The sequence below is a fragment of the Tamandua tetradactyla genome, chromosome 2, assembly GCF_023851605.1.
Source record: "Tamandua tetradactyla isolate mTamTet1 chromosome 2, mTamTet1.pri, whole genome shotgun sequence".
Classification (NCBI taxonomy): domain Eukaryota; kingdom Metazoa; phylum Chordata; class Mammalia; order Pilosa; family Myrmecophagidae; genus Tamandua; species Tamandua tetradactyla.
In genome coordinates this window covers 24346181-24364363 of record NC_135328.1, presented here as the reverse complement: position 1 = coordinate 24364363, position 18183 = coordinate 24346181, and the positions used below count along the sequence as shown (strand labels likewise).

At 39.0% G+C, this 18183-nt stretch overlaps 1 protein-coding gene and 1 non-coding gene across 5 annotated transcripts in view; both read right to left on the bottom strand.

Moving 5' to 3' along the window:
- Positions 1-18183, bottom strand: part of SLC44A1 (solute carrier family 44 member 1) — a 205964-nt gene that overhangs the window by 59194 nt on the left and 128587 nt on the right. For all 4 annotated transcript variants that reach the window (XM_077140868.1, XM_077140860.1, XM_077140850.1 and 1 more), the window contains exons 8-13: positions 17745-17884; positions 14799-14985; positions 13686-13851; positions 12787-12943; positions 12015-12098; positions 1056-1193 (exon numbers count right to left, since the gene is read on the bottom strand). In XM_077140868.1, the coding sequence (XP_076996983.1) occupies positions 1056-1193; positions 12015-12098; positions 12787-12943; positions 13686-13851; positions 14799-14985; positions 17745-17884 (872 nt within the window). The remainder of the gene's footprint in view (positions 1-1055; positions 1194-12014; positions 12099-12786; positions 12944-13685; positions 13852-14798; positions 14986-17744; positions 17885-18183) is intronic.
- Positions 655-725, bottom strand: TRNAG-UCC (transfer RNA glycine (anticodon UCC)). The gene has a single exon. It is a non-coding gene; the product is annotated as a tRNA-Gly (tRNA).

The following is an 18183-nucleotide window of genomic DNA, read 5'->3' as shown; positions in this document are numbered from 1 at the left end:
TCTTATGCAAATACAAGATGAAAAGGAAGCCAACAATCATCACATAAATTTAACTACACGCTTTCAAAAACATATTTATCTGTACAGTTTTCTTCTCAGTTCTTTTCAGATGACAATTGTAAGTACATTTCCCTTTCAAACTATACAGTGCTACTGTATAGTTACCAGGTTATAGTGGTGGGGTTATAAGTCTTCCTCTTTCTGCACCTTTTCAAATTTTCAGGGTATTTTGTGATTTGAAATACAGAAACAGTGAAATTCCATTATAATTCTAATTATTATTTTACAAAGCTTGATAATATAGAATAAATCATCTCTTCTGAGATACTGCTAAAGAAGGTTTCAGTCCCATTCCCTAAAAGCTAGATTATAAGGGCAGCTAATGTTCACTGAGAGTTAACAAGTTGTCAGGCACTGTCCTGAGTACCTGCATGTACTAACCGGTCCAACTCTCACAACCCTAGGGCGATGACACTACTATTATCCCGATTTCAGAGCTGAGCAGACTGAGGGACAGGCTGCTTCTGTATACTGCCCCAAGTCCACATCTAGTGAGTGACAGGGCCAGGATTCAAGCCTAGATGTGGACACTAGAAACAGAACCCCCAACTACTACGCAGACTGTTTCCTAATTCATTTTATTGGGTCGGGCGGTGCATGGTCCAGGAATCGAACCTGGGTCTCCCGCATGGAAGGCGAGCATTCTACCACTGAATCACCCATGCACTCCCATTTCTTAATGCTTTACAGTTCAAAATGTATAAGGAAGAACATGAACAAGTGGCTGTATCACCTTGGGCGAGTTACTTAATCTCTCTGTGCTTGATTTTCCCATCTGTAAAATGAGGCTAATCACAGAACTTACCTTGTGAGGATTAAATGAGCATAACACATACATGGTAAACTACTTAGAACAGTGCCTAAAACATAATCAGGGCTTTGTTAAGTTGCTTTTAGTTTGTGGGTGGGATTATTTTTCGTTTTTTGGTGTTTTTAATTAAAGAACCAATATACACACCTGCAAACAATGAACACATGCCCGACCTTAGTCTTACCTTGCCCAGGAATAACATGAAGTCCCCCACTGTGTTAATGGCAGCCACCCGCAACGCATTCTCCACCAAAATGACAAAGGCATCCTTCGCCGAGGTACAGAAGTTGGTGCTGTTGATAGCTGTGGCTGTGTATGCATTCTGGACAAAATGCAGAAACGGTATTTTCATCAACAAGCATAATCACCCTTTGTCAAGACATAAACCATGCATAGATGGAACACAGCTTTGAAAAATATTTCACAGTTCAACCTGTGGCTTTGATGAGGTACACTTTGGGATTGAGCACAAGGAAATATAAGAAATTTAAAAAAAATACCTGATACCGTGAAAAGAGTTTTCTAGTTGGCTTTTCAGTTTGGGTCCTTTAAAAACACTGATACTTATGGAAACACGTACAAATCTTCCTAACATCCTTTAACTTCTTCCCTGTCTTAGTAAATCAAACATAATCCAACCTTTTTGAGATACCTCAGGTTCATCACTATGAATATCAGTGATGCATTATGGCCAATTCAGTGACTCTTTAAAAGCTGCAGCCACACATAAGGGCTGGTGGCTTGAACAAGAAATGGTATCAGATTGCTGTGCCATTTTATCTGGATCTCCCCAGTCTCTTCTGCCTACTGGCTCTCTTTTTGCCTGTCACTTCTCACAGCTCTTGCAGTAGACAGCTGTTGTTGGCCAGGATTTTATACCCCCTCCTCCATGGGAACAGAACCCCAAATCTCCTCTGAGAAGACACCCCTTTCCCATTTTTTGACTTGGGGCTGATAAGGAATTGCTTGAGCACTTTTGCTAATACACTGAGTAAAGCCCAGGGCTGCCAGAGGACAACATGGAGGAAGTTAGAGCCGAGAGAAACCAGGTCTTTGAACTTGGAGATGATATTCACATCCCTGGAAACCTGTTGGATTTCTGGATATTTCTGCTTAGTAGTTAATAAACTGCTAATATATTTCCAATCTTATCCATTCTCCTTCTCCCTTCCTCCTTTTCCCTCATGCCAGACTGAGCTGGGTTCTCTGTCCCTTGTAACACAGAGTCCCAGGTGATAAGTTTTATTCAATTATGCCTTCTTTTGCTGCACTGTGTCCTTTTTCTTTTCTGACCCATGAGTCACAGCTCTGATTGCTTTTTATATGACTTGCCAGAACAGCATTGATATTTTCTGGGTCTTAGGAAGGGGAAAAAAAATGGACTTTGTGAATAAAACTTTTTTTTTCACATTCAAATGTCAAATTCCTGAGGAATTTGAGGTTTAAAGCTGACTTAAAAAATTATATGTGGGTCCACAATGTTGAAATTGCTGGAAAATTGCAGGACATGTAAGGGGTTACTTTATTTTGTGCTGTCTATACAGTTTAACACGCTGAACCCAGGAGAAGCGGTCTTTAAGTTAGGAATATTCCATTTGTATACTGTTAGTTATTAGGAAACTGGTATGAAGATAAGGTTTGAGTCATCATAAAGTTAATTTGCCAGTATATGATTAGATTCATTGACTAAATACACAATATCTGAAAACAAGTGTCCTGGTAGATCACTAGCGCTGGTTTTTAAACTTTTTTCAGTGTTAGAACAGCAGGAAATCATGATGTACTTTGAAAAACACAATATGGAATCCCATGATAAAACTGGGGTAGTTTACTATCAGAATTTATTGCTATATTATATTTCTCTTCATTTCTCTGCTATATTATATAGTTCTCTTCATTTCAAAAGCTAATCTATATTCTGAGATACTGAGCTATATGTCTACCTGCTGGTATTTTCCTGGAACTTTGAGTAACTGTCACACCTAAGACCCAAAAATGCAAACCTGCAGCCCTGAAAGATAGCATAGTATTATACAGTAACAGTTAAAGTGACTGAAAAAGAGATCAGGTCTCAATTAGAGATAGAAATGAAACCAATCTGGCTGGGGTTAAGGTAAATTAGAACACAGGGTAAAAGACAACAGAGTATGTACTCTAGACCTCCACCTACTGTGAGACCAAAGGCAGAGAGGTTTATTGGGTCTAGAACCAAAGTTTTCTATAACACACAATCTAAATCAACCTGTCTGGATGGCTAATTTAAACAACCGAAACTTCTAGAGTCGAGAACGGTAACGATGCCTTGTAATTCTGTGTAGTTTAATGCAATAACAGGATACATTTTAGAGTATGGTGGGCTGAAAATTAAAAGGTATTGGTAGAGTCCCTTGAAGGTCTAGAGGTAAAAAAAAGGAACTATTAAACTTTCCCAACTGGGAACCCCCAGGTACCCTCTCAATCATTTGGGACTCCCAAGAAAACAGCCCAAGCCCTTAATTTTGAGGCTTGCCCCTATGAAACTTATTTCTGTAGTGAAGAAGACTACCTATAAAGAAGTCTAAGAGTTGCTTTCAGGAAACCTCTATTGTTGCTCAGATGTGGCCTCTCTCTCTCTAAGCCCAACTTTGCAAGGAAAATCATTACCCTCCTCCCTATGTGGGACATGACATCCAAGGGTGTGAGTCTCCCTGACAACCTGGGACATGACTCCCAGGGATGAGTCTGACCACAATGCCTTTCTGACCAAAAGAGGAAAAGAAGTACAATAAAATAAGGCATCAGTGGCCAAGAGAGATCAAACAGAGTCAAGAGGCTATTCTGGAGGCTATTCTTACACAAGCTTCAGTTAGTGCTAATTGCCATGGTTTACTAAACCCTAACCAACATCACTCCTGTTAACTATTAAGAACACCCAGGGTTTGAACAGAGATGCTATAAAAGCTTCATGCACTAAGTTTACTTTCCTGAAACCTATAATTTCCAGAGCGTTCCTAGATTAGAGAAATGTTGAAATCCAGAGGAACCAGCTCTCCATGCTTATCAACTAATTACGTCCCCCTATCCTTTAGCATTGGCACACTTTCTCAACATGAAAAAGTCAGAATAGGCATTGCCCAAAGATCCCTATAGGTTGGGAGAAGGATCAAAGAGAATGAGGAGGTAGACAGAGAAAATCGGATTTAACAAATGAGTATGACGGCTGAATCACTATACTGGTATTTCTTTTAGCCTCCAGTGTTTTGGAGCAGCTAGAAGGAAAAATCTGAAATAGTGGAATGGTAATCCCTAGCAAACTGTGAAATATGTTCTGTAACTACTTGTTGGAATATGATTTTTTCTTTCTTTTCTTTGTGTATATGTTATATTTCACAATAAAATGTTTTTTTAAAGCCAATCTATAAAATATTTTGTAGATACACTATTAAGTTTTTTCTGTTAGTATTCATTTGCTGCCAGCTCTCTCAGATTGTCATCTGCCAGCGTTTTATCTGTTAAGACAGCAGGCACTAAAAGGCTAATTACCTAACTGCTCTGAGCTACATTTCTTCACCTTCTACAAAAGCTTCTTTTGAAACAGTCTGCCAAATGCTTCAATGAGATCTTCTGATCTTGCATGTGTGAGAGAGAACCCTGCTGAAAAGGATGGAACAGGACTGCCCAAACCTCCTCTTCTCAAAGAAGTCTCTAACCCCCACAAAAACACCCATTTAACAATTTACTCTAAAGGAAGAGTTGTGAATCTATGGCAAATCTGGCTTCCCACCCACATTTGTACATAAAGTTTTACTGGAACACAGCCACATTCATTTGTTTACATACTCCGCTAGCTGCTTTCACTAAATTGGCAGAGTTGAGTAACTGCAACGGAGACTGCATAGCCTGCAATGTAAAAAATATTGATCCTTTACAGAGGGATCAATAAAAAAAAAAATCTGCTGATTCCTGCACTAGAGTGTTGCCAAGGATCAATATCAACCTCATTGGTTTATAATCTATGGAACCCACCTACTCATCCTTTTTGAAAACTAAAACCGCAACTGCTCATTTCAGGCCCTTTAGCACCTTTCTCTACAACTTCCAGTCCTTTAGCATCTTTGACTACAATTCTTAAGTTCAACAATTTCTTTGACAAATGGTTTCAGTGAGCTGAGATTTTAACTCCCCTGAAGATAAATAGCACATTTCCCCTATTTTAGAAATGATTAAGAGAATAATGAGTCATATAAGAACACATTTTCAGGGGAAACACCCTACACTATTAAAAAATATATGGTGATCATGAGATGTATCTTGATGTAAAAAACAAAACAAAACAAAACAATTTAATGCCTAGAATCAAGGAAATGGGACAATACACTTAACTCAGCCAGGTATTGGTCTTATATTACTCCCTTATGGGGAACAACAACTCACTCTTACCTCTGCTCCTCTACCTTTACCAGGAAGATGAGTCTCCTTGAAAGAGGAGACAGAAGCAAGAGGGAATAGCATACTTCCGTGTTCTCTCCATCATCATCAGACCAGTTGACACTAGGAGAGGGCCCAATGCTTCCACAATAAACTCGAAAAGCTTTTGATTACCCTCATTAATTTTCAGAAGCTTCAATTCATTTGAAAATATGATTATTCCTTTTTCTTTTCCTCTCGCTCTGCCCCATTCCTTCTGCTTTTAAAACAGAAGCCTATTTATTTGTAGACAACTTTGGAAGCAGCTGTGGTTTCTTCTCTCCAGTCCTTGGTTCTAGGGTAGGATGCCTTATGGAAATGAAGCCTTCCTGGCAATATTCCTATAAATCTGTTTAACTCTTTTGTATATATTCTACCTAACTGAAAAAGAAAGTGGGTGGCTATTTTGTAAGTTCTTTCATTCTCTTCCAGTGCAGGAAGATGAGCTGAATGTGATATGCAAAGAAGGTCAGATGAGCCCTTCTGGAAGAAAAATGTGCTACGGAGCAGAGTAGGCCAGTGAAATTCCTGTCTCCGTCCCTCTTTGTCTGAAAGGACTCACACCAAGGTTCTCAAGAAGTTGGCTGTCTCTGATAACAACTGTTGTCTCGAGCTTTCTGAACGTTGAGATATTTAGCCCCCGACTCCCTTCATCATCTTGAGCTAAGCTGCCCTCAGAGAGGCAACACTGATGAATATCTAATTCATGACCCATATCTGCTCAGGGAGGATATAGGCTTGAGACTCAACTCCCCAAGCGAGATAAAGGATGATCAGCATCAAGGAATCTTTTTAAAAGGATGTTTACCAGCCCAAATGATCCCTGGGAACATTTCTGGAGGACAGGAGAGAGAGAAAGAGAGAGAGAGAGAAAAAAAAAAAAAAAAAGACAGGCCTGTGGACAAAACATGTGAAGACAGAAAGAAATCACCTTGCAGGTGGCCTACACCTGTGTGGGTACCTGCCCAGGGCACAACTTCCACATTTTCACACGTTCTTTCCTTCTTCACTTAAGGACCCAGAGCTTTTCTTAAAGTTTAAAAATCTTTATATAAATGGCTCACCTAATACTGACAAGCTGGCAGCAATGTAGGAAAAGGGTATGAAAAATAACTATGTATGGGTCATTACAGATTAAATAAGGGAGGGAACACAAGCCCACACCATCGGTTTCATTCAGTTTGGTTCTAAATTTTTAGACTTCTTAAGGGTTATGAGAAGTAAAAGTATATTGCAAACCTTTATTTAAATAGATTTTCTTTAAAACTATCATGTGTCTTAGTTTATCCTCAAGCACAAAACTTGAGGATCTAGATGTTGGCATAAGTTTCTAGAATAGACTTTATTTCTGTTTTCTTTCCACTCCACCAGACCTGTATGTACTTATATGGCAGGTAGTGTGATATGATGGAAAGAGGTAGGCAGACTGAAAACTTCTGCTCCCCCTTGGTCATGTGACCCACCCCAAATGTCAGTCTCAGGGCTCTGAATTATAAAACAAGAGAAATAATGCTTTCCATACAGAATTGTGGAGAGAAAATGAGAATATATTATAAAATGCTCAATATAGTATCAAGCATATTGTAGGGAACTCAAAAAATGTTCTCTACAATCCCCATTCATAGCATGTAGAGAAAAGTTTTACTATCTTAATACTTATCAACCAGAGAACAGACATCCTCCAGCCTTAAATATTCTATTAGTATAACTGATGTCAAGGTAAACCAAGACCCGAGAAATCCAAAGCCAACAGGAAACAGATTCTGGTTCTAACAATCTCTTTACCTCAGTGAATCCTGTTAGATAATAAAACCTTCAGGACACATACAATAAGCACCTGAAGAAACAAATAACAGTTCATTCTATTTGCAAAATTCCAGCACTTACCCTATGTGCTGGTTTGCATCTATTGTGGACCCCAGAAAAGTCAAGTCCTTTAATCCTCATTCAGTATTGCTGCGTGGGAGTTTTTTGATTGTTTCCATGGAGAAATGACCCATCCAGTTGTGGGTGGTTAACCTTTGATTAGATGGTTTCCACGGAGATGTGTCTCCACCGATTCAAGGTGGGTTTGCTTACTGGAGCCCTTTAAAAGGGAACCATTTTGGAAAAAGCTTTAGAGCCCATGAACCCAGGATGGAAGAAGGAAGAAGGTAAATGCCCCGAGGGGAGCTTCAGGAACCAAGAAGCCAGGAGAGAAAGCTAGCAGACATCACCATGTGCCCTCCCAGTGGAGAGAGAAACCTTGAACTTCATCAGCCTTTCTTGAGTGAAGATAACCTCTTGTTGGTGCCTTAATTTGGACATTTTCACAGCCTTAGAACTGTAGGCTCACAACTTAATTTAGTCTCCTTTTTAAAATCCATCCCATTTCTGGTAGATCGCACTCCAGCAGCTTGTAAACTAGAACACCCTATATATACTAAGGGGCTTATTTTTAAAATCTAAAGTTCTATTTTGAAGGCAGCTTTATTTTCCACAGTTTATGCACTGAGGTATGGTTTGGGATTATGGAATTTCATATTGTGCTGCGGAATGACTCTGGCCTATCCTACTTCCCTATCGACATTCCTCCTTCCTCGTACTGTCCTCTAAACCCACTAACACAGGAGAGCAACTATCTGGTGGCCCGATGTGTGTGGCCCACTGCTGTATTTGCTCTGGCTCACTGGGAGTTATTTTTAAAACTAGTTTCCAATACTTTAATACTAAGAGGTAAAATGTAAATGACTGGAATTGTGGCTTTTTTTTTTTTTTTTTTAATTGGAAGAGCTAGAACAAATGCCTGTAAATTCTCACAAGCTAATGGTCTATCGGGGCTAAGCAGTGACTGGCCTCTTTACTGACACGAGCTCTCCAGATTACCAGTCCCCACAATTCTCTGTGGCCTTCGACCCAGCCTGCTTCCCTCATCTGCATGATATCAATTGTCCCCCTTGGAGTTGTGAGCTTGACTTCAAGGCTTTTGAATTTCAGCTACATGCTTCTCTCACAAACAGCAGCAAAAGAAAGGACAGGAGGAAAACAAGCCTAAAGTGATCGGAACTTAACAATCTTCCAAAAAATACTAGAAAAAAAATAGAACTCTAAATGTGGGATAATACATGTGAAGTGTGAGGCATTTCCATCGTTCAGTAAATGTTAGCTCACATTACAATTAATGTTATATACTCTATAGAATGCTCTAAAGCTAATTTGGAAGAATAAACAGGTGATGTAGACAAGAAATCGTTGAAAAATAAGAATGAGAGACATTTGCATACCTTATGCATCACAAGATATTTAAGATATATAATAATACAATAAATCCTGTAATACTGGTATAAAAATAGACAGGTCAATGGTATTGAGGAGACAGTCCTAAAACAGACTTGAGTATGATACCTAAGAATGTAATACATGACTAAGTTGGCATTTCACAGTGACTGGTCCTGGGACAACCTGTTAAATTCCAGACAAACAAAGAGCTAAGTATTAAAAAAAAAAACAACCTTAAAGGATTATAAGAAATTATAAAAGAATAATTATTTGATCCTTGGGGGGAAGACCTTTCTAAGTACAAAAGCCAAGTAGAACATCACAAAAGACAAACTAAAAGAGCCAACAAGAGAAAAATATAAACAGCTGCACATTAAGAAAGATTAAGAAGAAACTAATTGGGCAGGCCATGGTGGCTCAGTGGCAGAGTTATTGCCTGCCAGGGTTCATTTTCCGGTGCCTGCCCATGTTAAAAAAAAAAAAAAAAAAAAACAACTAACTGGACGCGTGGGTAGTTCAGTGGTTAGAATGCCTGCATTTCATTTGGGAGACCTGGGTTCGTTTCTCGGACCATGCACCCCCGCCCCCCAAAAAAAAGAAAAAAGAAACTAATTGTGGATATTGTCACAGAATAAGAGGTGCCACTCAATGATTTACCACTGAGAACTGGCTGTGCTTCATGCAGTATGACACTGTATCTCTTCATCCTTGCAACTCTCTTAAAATAAACATTATTATTCCCATTTTACAGATGAGCTATATTGATTATTTGATATCACTACATTGAAATGAAATATTAAAACCTTTTTTTTTTCCAAAGCCAATAAGTATTTGAATGATAGACATTGTTGCATATTAGATTGATGAAATTTGGGGTGATGCTTTGAAATTCCTCTTTCTTCAATATTTTATATTACTTTTATTTTTAGAGAAAACATATCTTTAGAACAATTTTTTAGATTATCTTTGCTTTGCCCTTTTAGTAAAAATTCGGGCATTTGCGTCATGAAGAATGGGGTGGAGGGATGATAACAGCATTTATTTGGTGTCTGCTGAGAGCCAGGCAATCTACAAGTTAATTTACCTGTATTATATTTCACCTTTACTCAACGATTCTGAGGATAGGTATGTTTTTCTCTACTTGCTTAAGAAGGGAACCAAGGTTCAGAGGTTTCACTGAATTTGCCAAAGAGTGACACTGCTGGGATTGCACACAGGGGTGGCTTCAACATCTCGGTTCTTTCCACTCTACGTCCCCCCAATTACCCACTGTACCTTCTCAACAAGGAGATGATGAGCTCAATTGTATGCAATGGGAAAGAGGGAATTTCATTTACAGAAAGCGATGGTTAATAATGGAGACAAAATGGCGCCTGCCCTGGCTTGACCTCTGTAGAGCACAGCACTCAGAATGGCTGGCTCTGTGTGGCAGCCCTGGGAAAAATGGCCCACCCTACATCAACAGATCCTGCTCTTATGCCTGACTGTTCTTTAGAATTAAAAAAAAAAAAAAATGGTTCTGGAGGTTGTCTGTTCAACACTGCCATGGTCCTCGATCATCATGAGATGGGGGCCCACTCAGTTCTGAAACAGACTACAAGAAGGTTTAAAAAGTTCTACTGGAAACTGAGCCTAACGCTCAACCTCTCATGACAGGAAGTTTCCTAGTATCTTCAAGGTGTTTCACATGAAGCCATTCCCTGTGTGCACCGGAGACAGGAAGCACATGGCTGACTGGTCTTCACACTGTAGTACTTTATGTTCTCAGACCGAACGGAAGCATGAGTTCAATCCTCAGCTTAAGGAATCACATTTCTTTAAACCTCTTCTACATGTTCAATTTATTATTTTGAGTAAACTTTACTGCTTCCTTCAAATCCTTGAAACACCACCTACACATAATGAAGTACAAATTGAATAAAAACTGTGCAACAAAGAACAATCTGCAGATTGCATACACATCCCAAATCTGCAGAGCTAAATTGCTGACTAATGTCTTGCCTGGGCTATGCTGGAAACTTTGGATTTTTTTTCACCTGTTGATTGACCATCTTGATGTCCTATTGTTTGTCTCCTGCTCTTGGTATAACTGCACATCTCCTTTTGTGAGAGTCTTACTTCCAGTTTTATATCAACTCTGTTGGTCCTTTAGAATCCAAATGTTCACTGATTAATTAATAATATGCTCAGGAAATATTTAAGACCTCCTATGGTGTACCGGGCACTGTGCTAATTTCTGTCTAATTAAGATTTCTGTCTGCAAGGAGCTAAAAGTTTAAAGGTGAGGACATCAAGCAAATAGACAATTTCAACATAGAGGGCTCAGTGTTTTGACAGTGGGATAAGCTGGTGCTGCAGAAGCTTAGCAGAGAGGCTGTGGTCATGAAGGAAGGCTTTTTGGAGGAGGTGATGCTGAGGCAGAATCAACAAGGCTTAGTTGGACATAGGTGGTGGACAAAGTCAGTCTTTTCAACAATGACCTTCCAAACATTTGTACATCCATAAAAAAGAATATATCTAAAGGAATATATTTGTTAATAAAATGTCATACCTACTTTCTCATTTTAACCAGATAACCCCAACAAAGCAAACCTCAGCTATGCCCCATCCCATGGCCACAGAATGACTGTCATCCTTTGACTCTCCTGGAGGGAATGGAATGCGTACCTCTACTCTTCAATCAGTTCGAGTTAAAAGGGAAGAAAGTCAGTTTTGGTTTTTGGTCTACTAAATGAGGACATCGATACATTAGAATTATTTTCAGGGAATGGAGCAAAGTAGTAAAAAAAGAAAGGGAGGAAAAGATGGGAGAGTGCTGCACAGCGAGTCCTACATGCTCACAGAGAAAAGCAGAGGACCTGCCTACTCCCCCAAACTGTTATCTCAGGAAGCCTCAGTTCCTTCATCTGACATCTGATTAGAAATCGCATTTGCTTTGATAACATTGCCAGGCAAAAACAGATTTTAGCAGATGGACCAAAACAAACAAACAAATGTAATGAGCTCAAACTAGTTCTGAATAACAGTAAATAGCGGCAAAGAAAGAATAAATGTCACAACAGTTTTTCTCTAAACTGAAGCTTTCAAGCAACGTTTAAAAGAAAGAATGATGGCTAGAGCAGACAGATTCGTGTGAGAGCCAGAGATGAAAGGATGTGAAATAAGGGATAAAGGATACATGTCTTTCCTGAGAGAGGAACACTAATGATTTTTTATTAGTGTGTTAAAATTAAGACAAACAAAATAATTAGCCTCGGTAAAAACATACGTTGATTTTTAAAAAAAAAAGATGAATAGACAAGATGCAATAACAGCACAATCTAAGACATCACAAGAAAAACAGCATCTTTCAAGGAAGCTCAATTATTTTACCTAGGGAGAAGAAACAACGAGTTTGTCTTTGAAACTGAACGTTAGATATATTTTTATAATATTTTACCTGATTTAAATAATTTAGGCACTTTTCAAGACACCAAAGGCAACAAATGCAAGATTTCAGCACACATCGAGCACAAGCATTTTCCTGAAAATGGGGAAAAATCGGAATAATTAAAAAACCAAAGAATCAAACCATTATATAGTTACTTCAAATGTTTAAAAAAACAGGAAAATTTTTCTCCACCCCTGCCCCTTTTCTCACTCAGAACATACTAGCTGAGTTAATTTTAATCAATTCAATTCAACATTTAATTAGCATCCATTGCATATAAGATAGTGATATGCAGGACTAACACGGAGCTTATGATCTAGTAGGAGAAACAAAATACTAATAAGGAAAGGTTCGAACCAGAATATAATATGAATTCCAAGTGCTGTGAGAGTGCAAACAGCGAGAGATAGCTTCATTTGTGGGGTGGGAGGAATCAGGAATGTTTTCTAGGAAAAGGAGGGCATTTGAGCCAAGCCATGTTGAAATACATGTTATTTCCACAGTCAAGGATAGGGAGGAGGTTCTAAGAAGAAACGTGTGTGAAACAACACAAGCAAAGTAGAAAAGCACAGGACATTTTGGTAACCAGTGATTTGATGGATTTTGCTAGAGTTTAGTTGGTGCACGAGTGGAAGCTGGGGGCAAGAACTGGATTCCAATTTGTAAAGACTGTGAGTGAAACATTCACAGCTCTGGGCTTAACATTGTTGTGTGCCTTACTATGTGCAGGACTAGAGTCTGGGAGGTGTTCACAGAGCGTCGGAAAACATTTCCCCCTTACCTTTCCTTTGAGCTGACTGTGAATGTACATAAGGATCATTCGTGGGATTTTGACGAGTGTGATAATAAAAGAGCCTTTTGCCACAGTACCAAGGTGATAACGAATAAGGCGATTCACTGATGCCAAAATAGGTGTAAATGGCAAATTCCTTTTATCCCTATTTTAAAAGTGACCAAAAAAGACAATTAAAACAAAGCCCAGACCAAGAGTTTGGAAACAGGGCAGGTTTGGAGTCTAATACAGTGAACAATCAATTCATTATTCTAAATCAGGCTTTAAGACAAAATGACATAGGAGTATACAACTAATACAGATGCTATGGATGTAACATCTAAAATCAATGTTTCATTCTCTGTGGGGGTTTCATGGGGTTCTTTCGGTCTAATACTTTAAGTTAAACAGAACTCTGCTTTGAAAGCTTTTATTAGTGAATACTTATGGCATTAACTGTACAATCAAAACAGAATTCCGAAAGATGGAATCCTAGCACCTCAGTAGAACGGGAAGCTGTGAGGCCTCCAGTGTTGAACTCCGCTCTGCAGCTAGGAAAGGGGACTCTCAACACTTGTTTTCCAACCCACATTTAAAAGGCTTGGTGTCTTCTGAGGGACTTGTGTATAAAGCAAAAGTACCATATAAAGTACTATTAACTCATTCTTCCACTACATATAACTCAAGTTTCAGCATGACCTGCTGGAGAGAGCTACAGGAACCAGTAAGGAATAAAATAACAGCCTCCCAGAATGATCACCTATTAACACCATCATATTCATGTTCAATTATTTTTTTTTAAAGAAATGAAGCTCTTCCCAACTCAACCGCAGGCCCATTCCCTTCCCGTCCACTCTCTAGATGAAAATTAGATGAACTTGAGTTTTCTGACAAATATAAATTCTCACCTAGTAAAATAGTACGTTACCACAGCTCCCGCCACCGTCATCTGCTGACATGCTAGAATGAATTCACTGATCCAAATTAGGCCTACCATGTGATACCACCACATGTACTGCAAAGGCCCAGAAACTCTGAATTCCACAAAGCCTTGGTCATTCTGAACAGCACTGCCTAGGAAAATACCCGAGAAGGGAAGAAGTACATAATATTTAAACCAAGCAACAGTGCTATCATATATAAGAGATTAATTTACAATGATAGTTCCTCAACCCCCCAAGCTTCATGATCATAGCGTTATTTATTAAGGAACAAAAATAATTATCACTTGAAAAAGTTGTGAATTTAACACTGTAACAGAACATTTCAAATTCCTTCTAGACATCATATAATCTTTTAAAAGTTGTTCTATTTGGATAGAGTTCTTACCATCTTATCAGTTATTTAGGTTAGGTACGACCTTTCAGACACTTCCTGTTTTTTAAGGCTATTACTTGTCCAATAATTATAGATCTTAATTATTACAACAAAGCACAGAAATTAATATTATATTTAATTGATGACTGTGGAGTGATTGGCCAGAGAAATCACATACAGATTTACTACCCTTAAGCTGTTCTTCACTATTAAGTACATGTAGGCCCAACCTTTGCTATTGAGTATGGCTGCAAGTGAGTCTGGGAATCTAACTGAAATTTCTCAACACTAGGCACTTTTCTTGGACGCAGTCATTTCCAATCTAGAAACTCCAACAAAGCAAGTTGATCTCTGGCTGGAGCTGCAGTGTGAATCTACTCCATCATGACAACTGCATTCTTGAGTTCATCTTAGCATGGATTCAAATGTCCAAGTCAGTATAGGAACTTACTCCTACTCCACAACCATCTTAAAACTAGGATGGAATTTCAGGCCTGACTTGGTCTTGACTCACATCATTAGGATGACCTCAAAATCATGTGTACGGAATAGATTATTCAGAAGCCATTGCCACAGCTAGTTCTGCTTGGTCATTGCATCTTGGGGCAACCAGTGTTTGAAGAATTCTCTTTCTCCGACCATTTAAAATATTTTAGTGCAAATCATATGTATCACCAAAAGAGAGAAGAAACATGTCTTCTTACCGGTCGTGCCAAGAAAAAGAAGTGTCATGATCCAGTACATCCAAAACAGGACAAGAGCAAAGAAAGTCCAAAAGGGTTGGAAGACTAGGAGAGGCAAGTGAATGAAGACCTTGCCTGCCACGTGGAACAAAGCGATGGTGAGAGCTACACGTTTGCGCATAACCAGCATTATCAGGAACAAGATAACCTACACAGGGAGAAGGGGTTGGGGGGGGGGGGCAAACATTCCAGTTACTGTATTAAGCAGTGAAAATAGAAGCTGAATAATGGTGGAAATCTTTAACATAACTCTCCACTCCCAAACCTGGAATAGCATTGCAATTAATACTTTATCAGTCTGTAGCTCTCTTGCCATTCTTATTTTCAACTGTCTGTTATTGTTGCCAAGTGCCCTTTAAAATTAAACATAAAAGGATTTCTCAATTTATTAACAAATCCTAGACTAATTCTCCCTTTCTCTCTTCCATTCTGTGCTGGTTTGAAAGGAAGCATGCCCCCTAAGAAAAGCCATGTTTTAATATAAATCCCATTTCATAAAGATAGAATAATCTCTATTCAATACTGTATGTTTGTAACTGTAATGAGATCATCTCCCTGGCTGATGTGATTTAGTCAAAAATGGCTGTTAAACTGGATTAGGGGATGACATGTCTCCACCCATTTGAGTGGGTCTTGATTAGTTTCTGAAGTCCTATAAAAGAGGAAATATTTTGGAGAGAGAGATTCAGAGAGAGCAGAATGACATAGCCATGAGATGCAGAGAGTCCACGAGCCAGCCAGCAACCTTTGGAGATGAAGAAGGAAAATGCATCCTGGGGAGCTTCATGAAACAGGAAGCCAGGAGAGTAAGCTAGCAGATGACACCGTATGGTCACCATGTGCCCTTCCAGCTGAGAGAGAAGCCCTGACTGTTTTCGCCATGTGCCTCCTCACTTGTGAGAGAAACCTTGAACTTCATTGGCCTTCTTGAACCAAGGTATTTTTCCCTGGATGCCTTTGATTGGACATTTCTATAGACTTGGTTTAATTGGGACATTTTCTCAGCCTTAGAACTGTGAACTAGCAACTTATTAAATTCCCCTGGCTAAAAGCCATTCTGTTTCTGGTATATTGCATTCCAGCAGCTAGCAAACTAGAACACATTCATTAGGAAGGAAAACAGGTTCTTTGTGACTAACAGTCAGTCAGGGTGATACCCCTTTGCTTTATTTGAATAGATACGGGTTTGCCAGCCTGAAAAATGGGGAGAGGACTCAGGCCATCACCACAAAGCACTGATTTGTGCCTCATCAACCTTACTGGACCAAGAGCTCCATATGAGTAGGCTCCGTGCCCCGAATCACCCTTTGCTACTGCCTCCTCCCCTCTACCCACCTGGCACAGTGAGTTGTATTTAAAAGATAACTACTAAATTTTTTCAGAATAATAGCAAACAAATATCTTTTGGTATCAGTGCTTTTATGTGGCTGGTTTTATTTTTCCTTCCTAATGCTCAATAAAAAGCTAAGGAGTGCTCCTAGGAATAGATTAAGATTTTTCTTTCCTTTTCAAAGAAATGAACCAAAGAGATGGGTATAGATTATTTTGCCACATGTAATTAGTAATTTTAACTAATTAGTAATTGTATAGTGGGTAAACAGGGAATATCATCTATATTTTTGAAATAATACACAGTACTGAAAGAAGAGTCTGAAGGAAGAGAATGGGCAAATAAACAATTAGTGAACAAGAAAACGGAAAGAAGTGACCTGAGAAGTATATTCTCAATATATTTTTCTACATAAAAGGAACTGATTTTTTTTCAAGTACTCACATTTTATTACGACAGTAGGACAGGTGTTCTTCCTCTCTTGTTGCTCAGATGTGGCCTCTCTCTCCAGCCAACACAACAAGCAATCGCACCACCCTCCCCCTGTCTACGTGGGACATGACTCCCAGGGGTGTGGACCTTCCTGGTAACATGGGACAGAAATCCTAGAATGAGCTGAGAGACTCAGCATCAAGGGATTGAGAAAAACTCAAGAATGAGCTGAGACTCAGCATCAAAGGATTGAGAAAACTTTCTCGACCAAAAGGGGGAAGAGTGAAATGAGACAAAGTGGCAATGGCTGAGAGATTTCAAACAGAGTCGAGAGGTTATCCTGGAGGTTATTCTTATGCATTAAGTAGATATCAACTTGTTATCCAAGATGTAGTGGAGAGGCTTCAGGGAACTGCCTGAAAATGTAGAGCTGTGTTCCAGTAGCCATGTTTCTTGAAGACGAGTGTATAATGATATAGCTTTCACAGTGTAACTGTGTGATTGTGAAAACCTTGTGTCTGATGCTCCTTTTATCGACCTTGTCAACAGACGAGTAGAACATATGGAATAAAAATAAATAATAGGGGGAACAAATGTTAAAATAAATTTGGATTGAAATGCTAGCGATCAACGAAAGGGAGGGATAAGGGATATGGTATGTATAAATTTTTTTCTGTTTTTGTTTTATTTCTTTTTCTGAATAGATGCAAATGTTCCAAGAAATGATCATGATGATGAATATACAACTATGTGGTGATGTTGTGAATTACTGATTATATATGAAGAATGGAATGATCAAAATAAGAATGTTTGCGTTTGTTTGGTGTATTTTTGGTATTAAAAAAAAAAGATACGTGTTCTTGTTAGCACCTGGTCATAGACTATGAGCGAACACTGTGTGAGAAAAACCCTCTCACAAAAAGCAGGTGGAGCAGAACAATTTGTTGCATCAAATAGCATTCATCAATTAGGAAAGCCTTCTGAAGACGTTTTAGTACTTTATTTACTATGGTACCGAGAATTTTTTTTTTTTAAATGGCTATCAGGGTTCAGAGTGCAAAAACTAGAAGTGAGTTTCAACTCCATCAATGATGTCCTGAAAATAAAAACACAAAACTGGAAGATACACCCCAGCCTCCACTCACTGTGAACACCGTAGCTGAAATGGCATAGATGAGGAGGGCTCGGAGATTGTCTTCAGCTATCTGAAGCTGTTCAGGAATAACTGTTTCTTTGGGAGACCTTCTTTGCTTTGCATACAGCCACCACAGCACACCTGTGCCACCTGGAGACACAAAGAATTAATTTTGTAATAGTTAGTATAGGAAAATGTGTAACATAAATCCTCAATTATCTGGACCCTTCCTATACATTGTCATGGGATTCTGCAGGGAGTGTCCACTTAGAAGAGAGATGGCTGAGAGCTCTTTGCCAGCACTAAGGGGAGCTCCAATTACTCCATTATCATCTTCCACATTAGGCACTTACAAATCCTTCATTGTATCAAATCAACTTCCTTCAATTGTACTTTTTATGGATTCAGGAGCTGAGAGAGAGCCAACAAAAATAGATAGTGTTTCAAGA